The sequence below is a fragment of the Paramormyrops kingsleyae genome, chromosome 11 (assembly GCF_048594095.1).
Source record: "Paramormyrops kingsleyae isolate MSU_618 chromosome 11, PKINGS_0.4, whole genome shotgun sequence".
NCBI lineage: Eukaryota > Metazoa > Chordata > Actinopteri > Osteoglossiformes > Mormyridae > Paramormyrops > Paramormyrops kingsleyae.
In genome coordinates, this window is record NC_132807.1 from 17,101,178 (window position 1) to 17,115,820 (window position 14,643).

The window sequence follows — 14,643 nt, forward strand, 5'->3', positions numbered from 1 at the left end:
CCTGAGCAATATGTTTCGGAAATTCAGAAGAAACCGGAGGTCCTGCATGGAAAAAAAAGACATGAAAAGGCGGAGATGGGAGCCGACAGTCGGGAAAGTAAAGCGTCGGAAAACCGTTTAAGTGCATTTTATACTACAGGTTAAATTTCAGTACTGATTATCCATAGAGGTCTAGAAATATTAATAAGAAACGGATTGTTAGACGGATGGTAATATACTCTGGGAATTGGGGTTTTTAAATAATAGCTGATTGCAATTAAACGCGCGGTCTGCGCTATTTCAGATTCCACGCTAAAATGTATTTCAAACCGCAGTGATGTTATATGAAATTCTTCTATGCATGTCAAACATTTATGGAGGTTACACTTGTGGAACACTGGTTTTTAAGTTTTTTTTTTCCTGAAATATTAAAATACTCATTACGTCGAACACCAAAGTCAGTTATGACTCCACGGATTTAAACACGTCAAATACCGCAAATATCCTAAGTTTTTTTTTCCTTCAAAAATTATGTAGACTTATGTCTCCCGTGTTTGGTTATGCCAGTTATATTTTAATCTATCTAGTCAGGCTGCATTAGCATCGCTATGACGGACACGCAAACTGGCCAACGCCCAAAACTATTACCTCCCGCGGATAAGTGCGGCTGTTCGTTTTCTTAACCACAAAAATTGATATAGTAGGTCTATTATTAGATTTACGGTTATATTTTTGCATTTAAAAAATACTGACCTAAATACCATAACTCCAAAGAGAAACTCATAATTGTAGAATTTAAAAGTCACTTGACATTTCACTGTCAAAAAATGAGTGCGATTATTATTTTCAAGAACTTTATTTATTCCACGTACATAAAATGATATCAAAAATGTAAAGGGATCTTTAAAATATAACTGGACAGTTAGTCACTTAAAGCCCACAATGAGTCATTTTACATTACACTCAAAGCCGTAAGGTGTTCATATGCAAACTGACCTTGTTCATTAACAAAAAGAAACATTTTCGTTTCACCGGGCTTACATCACATAATGACATTAAGTATATCTAACTTCCTATACACTATTAAAAACACACATGAAAATACATATGTGTGACATGCCACGGACAACATCTCTAAAAGGGATCGAGGACACGTTCGGAATCTGAGAAAAGGAAGAAAATATCAAGCACCAGTGATTTTAAGGGCTTCAAGTCACATCTGTTAGAATCGCCACAGTATATTTAATACTGTTGGTGGTTGCTTGGATTCCCCAAAGCGTGTATATGCCCTCCTTTATTGACCGTGAAATTCCCGTCATATCTTACAGAGTAATAATAGTCAAACGCACAGACGCGGGTACTGAAAGTGCCGTCGGCAGCACCACAATCCTCAGATACAAACGTCTAAAAACGACTAGTCATTTTGCTCCTGTCTACAGGGGTAAAGGCGATTTTCACCGACTTTTCCGAGTATTATTTTAGAGCTCTTTATTTTACTAAACATCAATGATAACGATAAAATGACAACGACAAAAGTGCCTCTAGTTTCGAATGCATTACAATGTCTTTATACAAGTGTATTTATATCTGGTGTCCCTCTAAAACATTCCCTCCAATCCATGACATTAACTGGTGGTAAAAGAGTTTGTCGCAACAGAACATCATATGTATATTTATTATACTCATATGTGATTTTTGGGAGCTTATATGAACGAACGGACTCCTGTGCTGTATGAAGTAGTGATCTGGAAATTACCTGGTTTTTTAAATTCGTTGATAGCAACAGCCTCTAACCTCTGACAACAAACCTGTCAGCGACCAGGATGTTTGTAATTTCCGTTAATTTCTTCCGAGATATTCACTGCTTCTGCCCCTAGGGGTAATCGATCGCTGTATTCGGAACCCACCTCAAATTCGTCATTGTTAGTTTTGGACTGCGATCCGGGAATGGATTCGGTGACCACGCTGCCTTCCACTTCACCTTCACCGTCCCCTACCTCACTCTGCGCCTCTCCCTCTCCCTCTCCCTCGCCTGCCTCACTAGGGTTGAAGTTCTTCTCAGATTCAACAAAAGACGACCTGGGATCGAAGTCTGTAGCCATGTGCTTCTCCATCTGATCTGGATTTTGTGTCTTCATGATCAGTTTATATGTCTTGCCTTGGTATTTGTACAATAAGTGACAGCAAGTAGCCCCTAGCAAGGGGACAGTGGCCAAGGCCAACAGGAACGCGCTAACTACAACTATGATGAGCAGGGAAGGGATTTTCTTCCTTGTTGTGAAGACGACTTGGACATGACAGTCAGAGCCGCCATAGGTGAGGCAGAGTGTATAGTTTGTTCCTGGCTGCAGACCTTGGAAACGATAAGCATTAATGCCATCCTCAATCTTGGACCACTGAACTACAGAGTGCCCATTACCCGTACTTACGCATAAGTAGAGCATATCTAGGGGCACCTTTTTGGGTGATGTTTGGCTGGAAGCTTCTTTATTCACAGTTTCAAGTTCCTGGGATGGACTGAGGTGTAGATTTGTCTTTGAGCTGGGTAGCTGCAGAGGATTGAGCTGGACTTTGGCCTCAGTTTCTGATACTTCTAGTGCAATGACCCCAAAATCGAAGGTATACTGCTTCAGCTCTTCTAAGCTCATATTAAAGGCATGGTTCGAAACATATATGGTGCCATCATTTATGCCACATTTGTTGGCGAATGTTGGTTGTGCTGGATCCTTGCCAGGCTGCACGGTGTCCTCAGTGATGTACGTTGAACCGGTGGGGATGTTCTTGCTCTTTTCCTCAGACCTAGACCAAGTGATCACGCTGTTTTTGGAGGCCTTAGTGTCGGGTTGACGTCCGAATAAATTCTTCCTTTCTGCTGTGGTGTCCATGGAACTCTTAGGCTGTTTTTTGGTACCTGCCACAATGACCCTGACTGAGCTCTCGGCTCTTCCTAAGTCGTTGGTGGCCGAGCAGCTGTAATTACCATCCTCCTTCTTGCTCGTGCGGGGGATGATGAGGGTGCCATTTTGAAAGACCTGAAATCGGTTGTCCACCATTTTGGAATCTACAGGCAGGTCATTTTTTTCACTCACCGGACTGGGTAAGATGAACTCAATGTTCTCATTTCCAGCACGGATTTCCCACTTGACGTCTGGGTGTGGGTTTCCTTTGGCTTCACAGTTCAATATCAACATGAAACCCTCATAGAGCTCAGTGTTCTCGATATTGGGCAAGTAAGTTATACTCACAGTTGGAGCGACGCACTCTAATTTCGGCATTTTCACGACCAGCATACCTTTCAGATGTGTGGGGGTCTCGCACATGATAGAGGTTTGCTCTGGAATTGAAATTTTAGCATCAGAAATATAATCCCTTAACCATTCCAGTCTGCAGGAGCATTTGAATGGATTGTTGAAGATCTGAAGGTGGGACATGGAGCTCAGTGCATCAAAGGTGCCCTGTGCGATGGTGGTAAACTTATTGTTATTAATACGGAGTGACCTCAGGTCTTTCAGAGTGGAAAAGGCATCCTTAGGCAGACTGACCATTTCGTTGTTGTTCATCTTCAGCAGCTGTACGGCAGTGAGGTTGTAGAGATCTTCCCATGGGAAGTTCACGATTTTATTGTGGCTCAGATCCAGGTTTCGTAGCTGCACCAGCGGTGCCAGAGTGCCACGTTCTATGGTAACGATCTCATTGTGCGCCAGCCACAGTGAATTTACCTGAGTAACGTTCACGAAGGACTTGGATTTTAGCAGGGTGATTTTGTTAGCAGAGAGACTGAGAGTCGTCACATTGGTTGGCAGTCCTACAGGTACCTCCAGCAGGTCTTTGTAAGCACAGTCGGCAAACTGATGAGCGTATTTGTCTTGACAGCTACATGGTTCTGGGCAGCACTGTGCAAGACTGATGAGAGCAGCCCACAGAGCCAGGTGACAGAGATCCATCGTTGTCCTTCTTCCAGCACCTGCAAAACATTTGTTAAACAATTAGGCTATATGTTCCGGAAGTTTTTGACAAATGTATAAGATGTTTTGAAAAAAGGTACAAAAACTAATAACGCTACAAGCATTTGGGCTTCTGTCTCACAAAAATGTGGTTTTAATAAAGTGGGAATGAGTTCATAATTGGTTATCTATATAAGAATCAGAAAAGCATACCGTATAACACAACGGTACGCGAATTAGACTTATTATTGTAATAATGATACAGAACGGCGTAATAATAAGGAATTGTTGATACAAAAGTAAACTATAACATCTTTCTACATAGTCTAATACAGCTGAAAGTATCTATGCTACTTTCTGGATTCTGAAATATACTGTACATTTAGTATATATTCCGAAAGAATGAAACCACTCATCCATTTACAGTATGGAGCAAGTTTTAAACGGCTCATTTTATTATTAACTGCCTAAATCGCGAGTCGTTGCATTGTCGACAGGTTGCATAGCTGCACTAGCAGAAAACAGCGCTGATTTCACGTCGTTTGGGTCGCCAGCTCTCTGTCCTTGGTGCTGAAAAGTACGTCTTTCATTCTACGTTTTCAGTATATCCATATTTTGAACTTTCAGTGTACAATGTTTTCTAATCTGAAGACCGTGTTTATACTAACAGCATAATTACTGTCATATAAACAACTGAAATCTAAAATAACTAAATCGTATTCCACGGGATAATCGCGTATTGTAGTTCTTATCGTAAAATCAATGCAACAGTACCAAAACAAACTTAATACTTCCAAAATAATCTTACCTTTGACAGTTTATTCAGTCCTCTATGTATTCTTTGATCTGAGCACTTTCGGGCATATAAATTCAAAATACAATTAATTGTTAATCAAAGTATTTTCTTCGGATATACTGCATATGCTTTTATTTGTTTGGCAGCAGTTTTTTCCAATGGTAGCTGGCGAAAACGGCATTTTTCTCGCAGTGTGATGCCGAGCAGCCCCGAGTGTTTTTCTGTTTGCGGAGAGTTTGGCTGGGATTCATTGCGCACTCCCGCTTCTGCTGAAAAGGGGTGGGCTCGTGAACGCGCAGCCTCTCCCACAAACCGCACGTTAAAGCTACAGGGCATCGCGACGCAAATATCACGCCTGGATCCCTGCACCTTTTCCCGACGTCGCCGGGAACCATTTTAAGACAAATATGTTTATATTGTAGTGTAACGCTTTGTTCTTCGTAATTGAAGATTAAATAAGCGAACAGTACTATTGTACTTTATTGCGTCGGTTTTGTAAACGCAATATAGAATTCAATATGACAATGTTGTTGTATATCATATTTGATCTATTTGAAATTTCTTCAGCCTTGTTAAACATTTTAATTTAGTTACTTCCAAATGTACATGTATACTTAATATAGGCCTATTGAATTCTAAACTTTGCCTCCTTGGACTAACTTTTAACTCCGGTTAAATTGTATTTTTAGTATTACGTATGGAATAGTGAAAATAAATCCAACTAACAGTCCTATTAATTACATACTGAAACACTGCAATTTATTTTCTCATTACAACTAGGTCTTTTCAGGTCTTTGAAATAGATTGTCATAAAATCCAAATTTCTCAAGAGTTGATAGCACCAGTTCTATCGTTTAGGTCTGATTGAATCTGTTAAAAAAATAAATTACGCAGATTTTTAAAACGAGATCCTTCACATTCATTCTTCGAACATGGTAAAAAACAAGTTCGCTTTGTCGTGTTTCACGTTGATTCTTCAGAAATGGAAAACTACATAATATGCCACGTTTTCATGTTTTCGTGTCTGTGGTATTTTAGGCAACGAAATGAATTTATTTCACAGTCAGATTTTTTTTTCTAAAAAAATGCAATATTTAGTATTTCTACATTAGGCGTAAGTATACCTACCGTTTTTATGGGTTTATCGTTCAGCAAAATATTGAATGCAGAAAGTGCACTTAATTGTCATGTACTAATACAGTAAAAAAAACCTTCAAATATTTATTACCAACACTAAATATTTTATAAAAATCCTTTTGCGAAACTGCACTCACAAATTTTATTATGTTGTATTTATTCACGTTCAACACGCTTGTATTTGCACTTAAATTGATAACAGCTAGATCTGTAATGGTGCAACACATTTGGCATAGCATAGCAATTTATGCAATGAAAACATTGTGTGTGTGTGTATATATATATATATATATATATATATATATATATATATATATATATATATATATGTAAATGTGAATATTGGAAGTGACCTCTCATTTACCAAACAAGACTTGTGCATGTATTCAGATTCATTTGAATTTTCATTTAAAATCAAGTAGAATATGACACTGCTTTAAATTTAGATTTTTGATTATCTATTCTTAAAAATACCTAGGCCTATCCTGTAATAGAATCAGTTAAAATAATGTAATAACTTCGCACATTATCATGAAAAAATAGGTTTAGGTAAGTGGTCATCTTCTGGAAAGCTTTTGGACTCGCAGGTCCGATGTTGTAGTCAGACTTCGTCGGTTGTACCGCATTGTAAACGCTATCTAAAATGAATATGGGATCTGCACTCCAAAATTAGGCGACGCCTCGTTCAGAAACCGCTGCATTCTTCTCTTGGCAATAAAACCCAGGGACCTGCATCTGAGCAAGAGTGAGTTCATGGTCCCTCTGCCCAGACATTCTGGGAATCATACTGTAGTCCCATCTTTGATTGTGTTTCTGGAAATAGTAACGGTTTTATTTCAACTACTGCGCTTAGTTTATCCGCTAGATATAAATACGCCAATGCGTCTTTTATTTTCAGTAAAAATAACAATGACCAGAGTGACCGGACACGGCCTAACTTTAAAATGTATAGATTAAAAATATATTTAAAAAGTAAGCTGATATCCCTTCTTGGAAATTGAAGACTTATGCTTTTTGTCTGCTGCTCTGCAGTTTGCTGTAGTGACTGTAATGCACAAAACACTCTGCCATCATCATATACTAGACAAAGGCACAGAGATGTGGATGTCTTTGTTGACACGATCACAGTCCAGCGTTATTCTTCATTTCGGCACCTGCACGCACTTTTTATGACTGCTGCTTTGCGCAATACATTACCGATCCTGGCGCATGATATTACAGATTCATGACTTTTACATTCAGTTCATAGTCAAACTTGCAGGTATATGAGCTGTAGGTGATCTAAAAAAAATCTGTTGTCTTCATAGAATTTCTCCATTCGTCCATGATTCCATAAGAAGCGAAGGGCACAGGCAAGGGATAGTCTAGACGGGACGTCAGTCCATCGCAGAGTACACACACTCACGTAAATAGACAATTTAGAGGCATCAGTTCACTTAGTCGCAGAGGGAAACCGGGGCACCCGTTGTAACCCCGAGTAAACAAGGGCATAACATGTAAACTCTGCAACCAGAGCGGGTCGGAACCCTGATGGCGTGACGTCATTGCGTTAAACATTCCCTGTTCACCTAAAGCTTATTAATTAATATGTAGGGGCTATTGCATTATCTTGCTACATGCTGTTGCTTTATGCCGGTCCTGCAATAAGATGCTGTACATTGTCTCGTGACTGAACGTCTCTCATTCATCAATGGCGTTCAAGTAATTGGGCAAGTAATCGATAGATAGATAGATAGATAGATAGATAGATAGATAGATAGATAGATAGATAGATAGATAGATAGATAGATAGAATTGAAACGGTAGGTATAGTTTATTAATTGATAAATAGCGGCCTCTATAGTTTCATTTCTACAACTACAATTTTTCGTGTTTACATATAAATGTATTACTTTTAATAGCATGTCAGCATTAACTATTGTACTATTTTCAAAAATATATATGCCTAGGCTTATCAATTCACACGCAACATCACGCTTTGTGCCCTATCTGTCTGTCGGTCTATCTATCTATCCATCCACCCAACTAGAAGTTTCGGGGTAATGTGGGTTGCAGTTCACACACACATACACACAGATTAGGTATCTATGTTTTTGTGAGGACTCTCCATTCATTTCTATAGGGGAAAACTCTAATCCCAACCTGATAACCTTAGCCCATATACCCAGCCATAACCGTAGCCATAAATAGTCAAACAAAATACAAAACTTTTTAGTCAAACATTTTTAGTTTAATCATATTCACAGATTTTTAAATTTATTATTTACTTATCACAAATTCAATATTTTCCGCACAGCTACACTGACCTTGTTTGATTTCATGTAAAACAGATGAAACCTGTCATGATCCTTACAAGTCAAGCAAGTGTCCATTTGTCATCTTAACCAATCGTAATTAGCGATACAAGCTGCATGCATGTAATTAAGTACACTAAATTGCGTGAGCGCGTGAGTGTAGGTGTGTATCCACTTTCTGCTTCAAGCTCCAGGGGCGGGGGGGCAGGACGATTCCAATGGTGACAGGTTTTCATGTGGTCCAAAATCTCTAGCGGCGCCTCTCTCAAGATCATCGTGAATTTCACCTGGATAAGCAGGACTGAGACAAGGTTAAGGCACAGCATTGACTGGATGCTAGTCTATCGCAGGGCACACACACACACGCGCGCGTGCGCGCAATTACACTCTGCAGGCATTTTAGAGACGCCAATTAGTCTAACTGCATGTGTTCGGACTGCCGGAGGAAACTTGAGGAGAACACATCTCGGCGAGAACACCCAACGCGGGGTGGGATCCGTATTCCCGAGCTTGGAGGTGTTACCCGCGAGCCATAGAGGTTTAGTGTAATGTATTACAGCGTTTATTGCATTTTATTTTTAGTGTTAGCTGTTGAATCATCCGGCCTCTAGGTGTCGCTGTGCCCAGGTACTGCGCTAAAGCTCTGCTCTGAGTCATGTGCTATTTTGGCTTGGACAGGAAGAGAACTGGCCGTCGATGTCGGAGCGAAGCCGTCCGGGTGGGTTGCGGCAGCAATGAGGTTATTTACACTTTCGGTTTGAGAGCAGAGCGCTTTATCCACATGAAAGGTGGGCCGCCGTGTCGCAGAGGGATTTATCCGAGTGAGTGTGCGAGTAAGAGTCCGGCCCCGCCATGACCACGGCGGTGTTTTTCGGCTGCACCTTCATCGCCTTCGGCCCCGCCGCGGCTCTCTTCCTCTTCACCATCGCCCGGGATCCGCTGCGGGTCATCTTCCTCATCGCCGGGTGAGTCCGCCTCCTTAATGCCCGCCGGCCCGGCGTGATGCGAAGAGCGGCGCCAGTTTGCTTATAATGGTTCTACGGCAGAAATCGCCTGTGGTTTCGCTTTTGACGCAGGTGACGTGATTGTCTGACAGTGCTTTTGGTATTAAAATTAATGTTTCGTAAAACTAAATTTTGTTGACAAATGTTAAATTATAATTTCCAGCGGCCAGAGTAGGGCACCGGTGGCAGTTCCAGGCCCTCTAGGTAACTCATCCTTGGGGCTGAATAAAAATAGAATAAATTGAATTGAACATGCCATGTTTGTGGTTTTGCTTTGGTTTTTATTATACGTGTATATATACACGCACACAGAGCCCCGTGAGAACAGCAGCCCGCAGCAGGGAACTAACAGACCGGCCCCTTGTTGTTGCAGCGCCTTCTTCTGGCTGGTGTCGCTGCTGCTGTCCTCGCTGGTCTGGTTCATCGCCGTGCAGGCTAGTAACAAGGAAAGCGCCTCGCAGCAGAAGGGCCTGCTCGTCTTCGGCGTGGTGCTCTCCGTCCTCCTGCAGGAAGTCTTCCGATTCGCCTACTACAAACTGCTAAAGTAAGGCCCCTAGGGCTCTTCCGTGACCACCTTCTTGGGGCCTGGGAGGGATGGAGGGGGGGGGTGGCTTTGCTGCAGTGTCTCACTCGTGGTGACTGTGCGTAAACGCGACACACAACGCCCTCTTTGTCAGCGTTGGTCCAGAGCCCAGTGGCCATCTCATCGGGAGGGCTGCTGCTTTACAAAGTGAGACTCTTTGGTTCCACATTGCATTGTGGTTAATCTTAAGAAGCATGCCATTAGTCTCTCTGTCCTGTGCACACACAGGCTTGCTTATGGGTAATTTTGAGTCCAGAAACAGTAGCAAACCACGAAATTGAAGAATTCATACATGTAACTTTGTTAATGTTTCTCCTTTTCTAGGAAAGCAAACCAAGGCTTGCTTGCTCTTAGTCAGGAAGACACCATGCCCATATCGGTGCGTCAGCTGGCCTATGGTATGTCTGCCCCGCCTGTTTCAACCCTTGGCCCAAATCTCGAGATGACCTCACTGTGACACGCAGGGTCTCTCCGGCTGCTCCTATTTCTCACACAATACAGGGACATGCAGTCAGGCTGGTTGGCATTGTCAGCCATTGTGTGTGTTTGTGTCTGTGTGCCCACCCTGTGATTAAATGGCATCCCTGCCTCGACTCCTATGCCGCCTGTCATTGACTTCCCCCCCCTACCACCCTTTGTCGGGTAAGCGGTTGAAGCAATGCAGGATGGATGGATGGATAGATGAAAAGAAGGGAATGTTATATAAATGTAGAATAAGTAATGGTGAATCAACGCACGGAATGATTCCGAGTCACATGGTACCGCCCTCGCTTGTGTAACCGTAATAATGTGCCAAATTGTGCCCACAGTGTCTGGCCTGGGGTTTGGGTTCATGAGCGGGTCCTTCTCGGTGGTCAACATTCTGGCCGACTCCTTGGGTCCGGGCACAGTGGGCATCCATGGCGACTCTCAGCACTATTTCATCTCTTCAGGTAAGAGTGGGAGTCTCCCAGCAGGCCTTGACCCTGGTGGACAGTCTCTCTCTCTCTCTCTCTCTCTCTCTCTCTCTCTCTCTCTCTCTCTCTCTCTCTCTCTCTCTCTCTCTCTCTCTCGTCACATAGCTTCCTGTGTGATCTGATCTGAGTAATGCACACATGGTTGTAGGTTCACACTCTAGATGTCTTCATAGTTACATAAATTGCTTAATGATGTTTGTGTCAGAGGGATCCTGCACTCATTCTAATGTGAAGGGAAAGTGAAATTGAGTAGGCACTGCTGTAGTAGTGTGAGCTGGAGATGCAGGCCAGGCTGTCCGTCTGGACCCGGATGGCAGGGGTAAGGATCTATTCTGTCCGCAGCCTTCATGACGATGGCCATCATCCTCCTGCACATGTTCTGGGGGGTGGTCTTCTTCGAAGCCTGTGAGAAGCAGAAGTGGTTGTCCGTGGCCGTGGTGGTTGGCAGCCACCTCTTCGTGTCGTGTATGGTAAGCTGCGGTCATGGGGCGTTGGGGAGTGACCTCGTGTGGTTTCTGACCCTCCCGTCTTCTCAGACGCCTCTGCGGTCAGGCGTTAGTGGCCGGTGGCGTGGCATCCCCACCCTCAGAGGTGATCGCTGTCCCTTGCAGACGTTCCTGAACCCCCAGTACGAAGGCAGCCTGATCCCCGCCTACCTGGTGACGCTGCTGATGGGAGGCTGGGCGTTCTTCTGCGCGGGGGGGTCGCTGCGTAACCTCAAGCTCTGCCTCACCTGCAAAGACAAGGACTTCCTGCTGGCCAATCACCGGTCCAGATAGCATGAAGGAGTCTTGCTGGGACTTTATCGGTGGCAGAGAGCGAGAGACGCAGGGTGCCGCCCTCCCCTTACCATTCCTCTGTGCTGTCTGTAGTTTGCTGCGTAGGTAAGCACTGGAATTACAATGATTATTGTTACTATTTTGGGGGCGGTGCCACTTTCCCTGAGAGCGGGCTGCAGCCTTGCCCAAACTCCGGTGATCCTGCTTGGCACTGAGGAGGCTCTCTAGGCCCTGTCAGCCGCCACACTGATGAAATCTGCCAGCTGCAGGAAAAACACTGTCGTCTTACCTTTAAAGTCCATAAAACCTCCTTCACGATGATGGTCCGTGGCATATTTTACACTCTTACACAATTGCACACCAACATGCGAAGACACACATACTCTTACCTTTTTGTGGGAACGGTACTTGCTGACGCTGCTGTGCCTTCCTCCTCCACCTCGCGTTCGGTCCCCCCCCCCCCCTTAAATCATAGCCCCTTTAAGTAGCGGCACCCCCTTGATGCCCTGCCGCTTGCCCGCTCTCTCCTCTGGCCCCTTGAAACCTCACCCTTTGCGTTTTCGTGACTTTTTTCAGTTTAAACATGAAGTGGTGACCCACAGTAATATATTTATGCATATTGATTAAATGGTTTAATATTCTGTGCTTCTTTGTCATGGTGTTCTTGTGCTGACATCATCCCATCTTTCATATTCCTGCTCGCTCACTGTAGCTTTATCACATAACCTTGAGTTTTGATGACATCCCCCATTGGGTTCCCGTAACGGCTGGAAGTGAGCCAGACATGACCCCCCCCCCCCCCCCCTTCTCAATCACAAAAACCTGGCACTTTGAATTCTGGGTGTGGAGCCAACAGAGAATTTTTTTTCCCTGCTTTTGAATTGGCCAAGTATAAGAGAGAGATTGAAATGAAGCCAATCAGGAAAGTCTGTCGGGAGCAGAAAGGTGACATCCTCCACAGCCTGCAGTATTCCTGAATCGGTATCTGTACAGTCACTTTTCACGGGCTTTGGGGTCCAGTACAGGAGAACCTGTGCTGACCCGGAATCCTCAGCGCCTGTAGTCTGCTGTTCAGCAGGCAGGAAGCTAGGCTCCCATGTCTTCGTCAAACAGCACTTATTGGGGGGGGGGGGGCAGGCCGCAATCACCCCTCATCGCCATCATGTCGTCACTGGGGTCTGACCTTTCCCAGAATGCAACAGGGAATAAGTATCATCTCTCCGAAATCAGGGAAACCCTCTGCCGTTCTGGGGTCTGCAGGGCTGTCCTCACTGCTTTCCTCTGTCTTGACATCATACATTGGAAAAACTCTGTCTGTATATAATACCGTCATGCTTAGGAAATATGTCAGCTTGTTTTTATTATGTTGTTATAGCAAGTTTATTTGCAATGGTGTGGGGGGGGGTATGTACTGATGTTTTCTGGGGGTCCTTGTTTAAATGAGCCCCCCCATTTTGGCAAGTCTGCTGTAGCTTTAGTTGTAATTGGGGGGAAAGCCAATTAAACAATTTTGCTGTGGGTACCTGAAGAAACACGTTTTGTTTTCCTGTCGTTTGTGTGGGGTGCGGGTGACTGAATCTCCAGGTGAACAGGAAGGTGACTCATAGAGGCTCTCCATGCAGCTTCTCCTTTAATCTCGACTACATTCGTTTGTAGGATATGCAGATTCTGCACAGGTGCGTTGTACGATTTCAGAAACGGTTAAAATACAGGCGAGTCATGCAATACGACTTAATGTGGTGATGTTCTTAAACAAGACAAAATCATTTTGTGGTCTGCAGAAATGGATACGATTGTAGTTTATACTTTTGTTTTTTTTAATTAATGTTTTTTGAAAAGACAAAAACCCGAATGAATAATGTCAATAATAATGAATGCTTGTAAAATAAATTTGCCAAATCAGCGCTTCAGAGATCCTTACTTCATGATTCACCTTTTGGGCTAACATTTCACCTTTTGACAGATTGAGGCAAAAATGCAAGCTTGCACAGACAATGAATTTTTTATTATAGCAATACAAGCACTTTGGGAAACATTTCTAAACACACCGGCCATATCAGCGTGACAGTGACGCTTAAATCTGGCTTCTGAGCAACTGGGGCGAAACTGAATTCTGTGCATTACTGCCCCCCAATGGCTGCCGGCAGTACTGCTCCCCATAAGCATTGTTTATGGTGTATTGGAGTGAGCGATGCCAAAATTGCATTAATGTGTCCCCCCCACCCAGGGCCTTGGTGCTGCACAGTACCGAGTCCCAGGGACGCCCCGCTTGTACAATAGAGAAAGAGCGGAGCGTTTCTGTAGTGGGATCAGGAGACGCGGGGGTGGGGGCGCCCTGCTGATGACAGGCTCGTCCCCTTTCTGCGCCTCTCTCACTGCGGGTGACAAAGGCTCGGTCTGTGCCGTATTCTAGATAACGGGCCCTGTTGCACTGTTTGCATAAAGCTCTGTGTTTCTTTGTCACAATTGGTACAGAAGAGTCTTTTAAGCCCTGGATGATTCTAGAAGCATCACAGTAACGTCCTTTCAGGCCGCCCAGCCCTGGGTGCTTTCACCCCAGTCATGTGCGCGGCGGCGTTCGCGGTGCCCTGCCGTCCCGTTACAGCTCACGGTGAAGGCAGCTCCCCAAACACGACGCGCTCTGAAGTGCTCCTCCCACAATCGGCCTGCTCCTCTCTGGATCGGTCCTCTCTGGATTACCTGCTCCTGTCTGAATCACGCCCCTCTGAATTGTCCTGTTCCTTCCTGAATTGCCCCTCCCTGAATTACCATACTCCTCTGAATTGCCCCTCCCTGAATTACCATACTCCTCTGAATCGCTCCTCCCTGAATTGCCCCGTTCCTCTCTGAATCATCCCGTTCCTTTCTGGATCGGTCCTCTCTGGATTACCTGCTCCTGTCTGAATCACGCCCCTCTGAATTGTCCTGTTCCTTCCTGAATTGCCCCTCCCTGAATTACCATACTCCTCTGAGTCGCTCCTCCCTGAATTTGCCCGTTCCTCTCTGAATCATCCCGTTCCTTTCTGGATCGGTCCTCTCTGGATTACCCTGCTCCTGTCTGAATCACGCCCCTCTGAATTGTCCTGTTCCTTCCTGAATTGCCCCTCCCTGAATTACCATACTCCTCTGAGTCGCTCCTCCCTGAATTGCCCTGCTCCTCTCTGGATCAGT

The 14,643-nt window shown here is 44.2% G+C and overlaps 2 protein-coding genes across 2 annotated transcripts; one reads left to right on the forward strand and one right to left on the reverse strand.

The window, feature by feature from the left end:
* Positions 1-816: 816 nt before the first annotated feature.
* On the reverse strand, positions 817-4,967 carry LOC111846467 (immunoglobulin superfamily containing leucine-rich repeat protein 2-like). Its single transcript, XM_023816662.2, has 2 exons — positions 4,732-4,967; positions 817-3,943 (listed from the first exon to the last, which is right to left on the reverse strand). Exon 2 carries the CDS (start codon positions 3,921-3,923, stop codon positions 1,791-1,793), a length of 2,133 nt encoding a protein of 710 aa, XP_023672430.1. The 5' UTR covers positions 3,924-3,943; positions 4,732-4,967; the 3' UTR covers positions 817-1,790.
* Positions 4,968-8,828: 3,861 nt separating this feature from the next.
* On the forward strand, positions 8,829-13,376 carry aph1b (APH1B gamma secretase subunit). Its single transcript, XM_023818989.2, has 6 exons — positions 8,829-9,115; positions 9,528-9,698; positions 10,062-10,135; positions 10,547-10,669; positions 11,036-11,163; positions 11,305-13,376. The coding sequence occupies exons 1-6, from the start codon at positions 9,003-9,005 to the stop codon at positions 11,470-11,472; spliced, it is 777 nt and encodes a 258-aa protein (XP_023674757.1). The 5' UTR covers positions 8,829-9,002; the 3' UTR covers positions 11,473-13,376.
* The last annotated feature ends 1,267 nt before the right edge of the window (positions 13,377-14,643 follow it).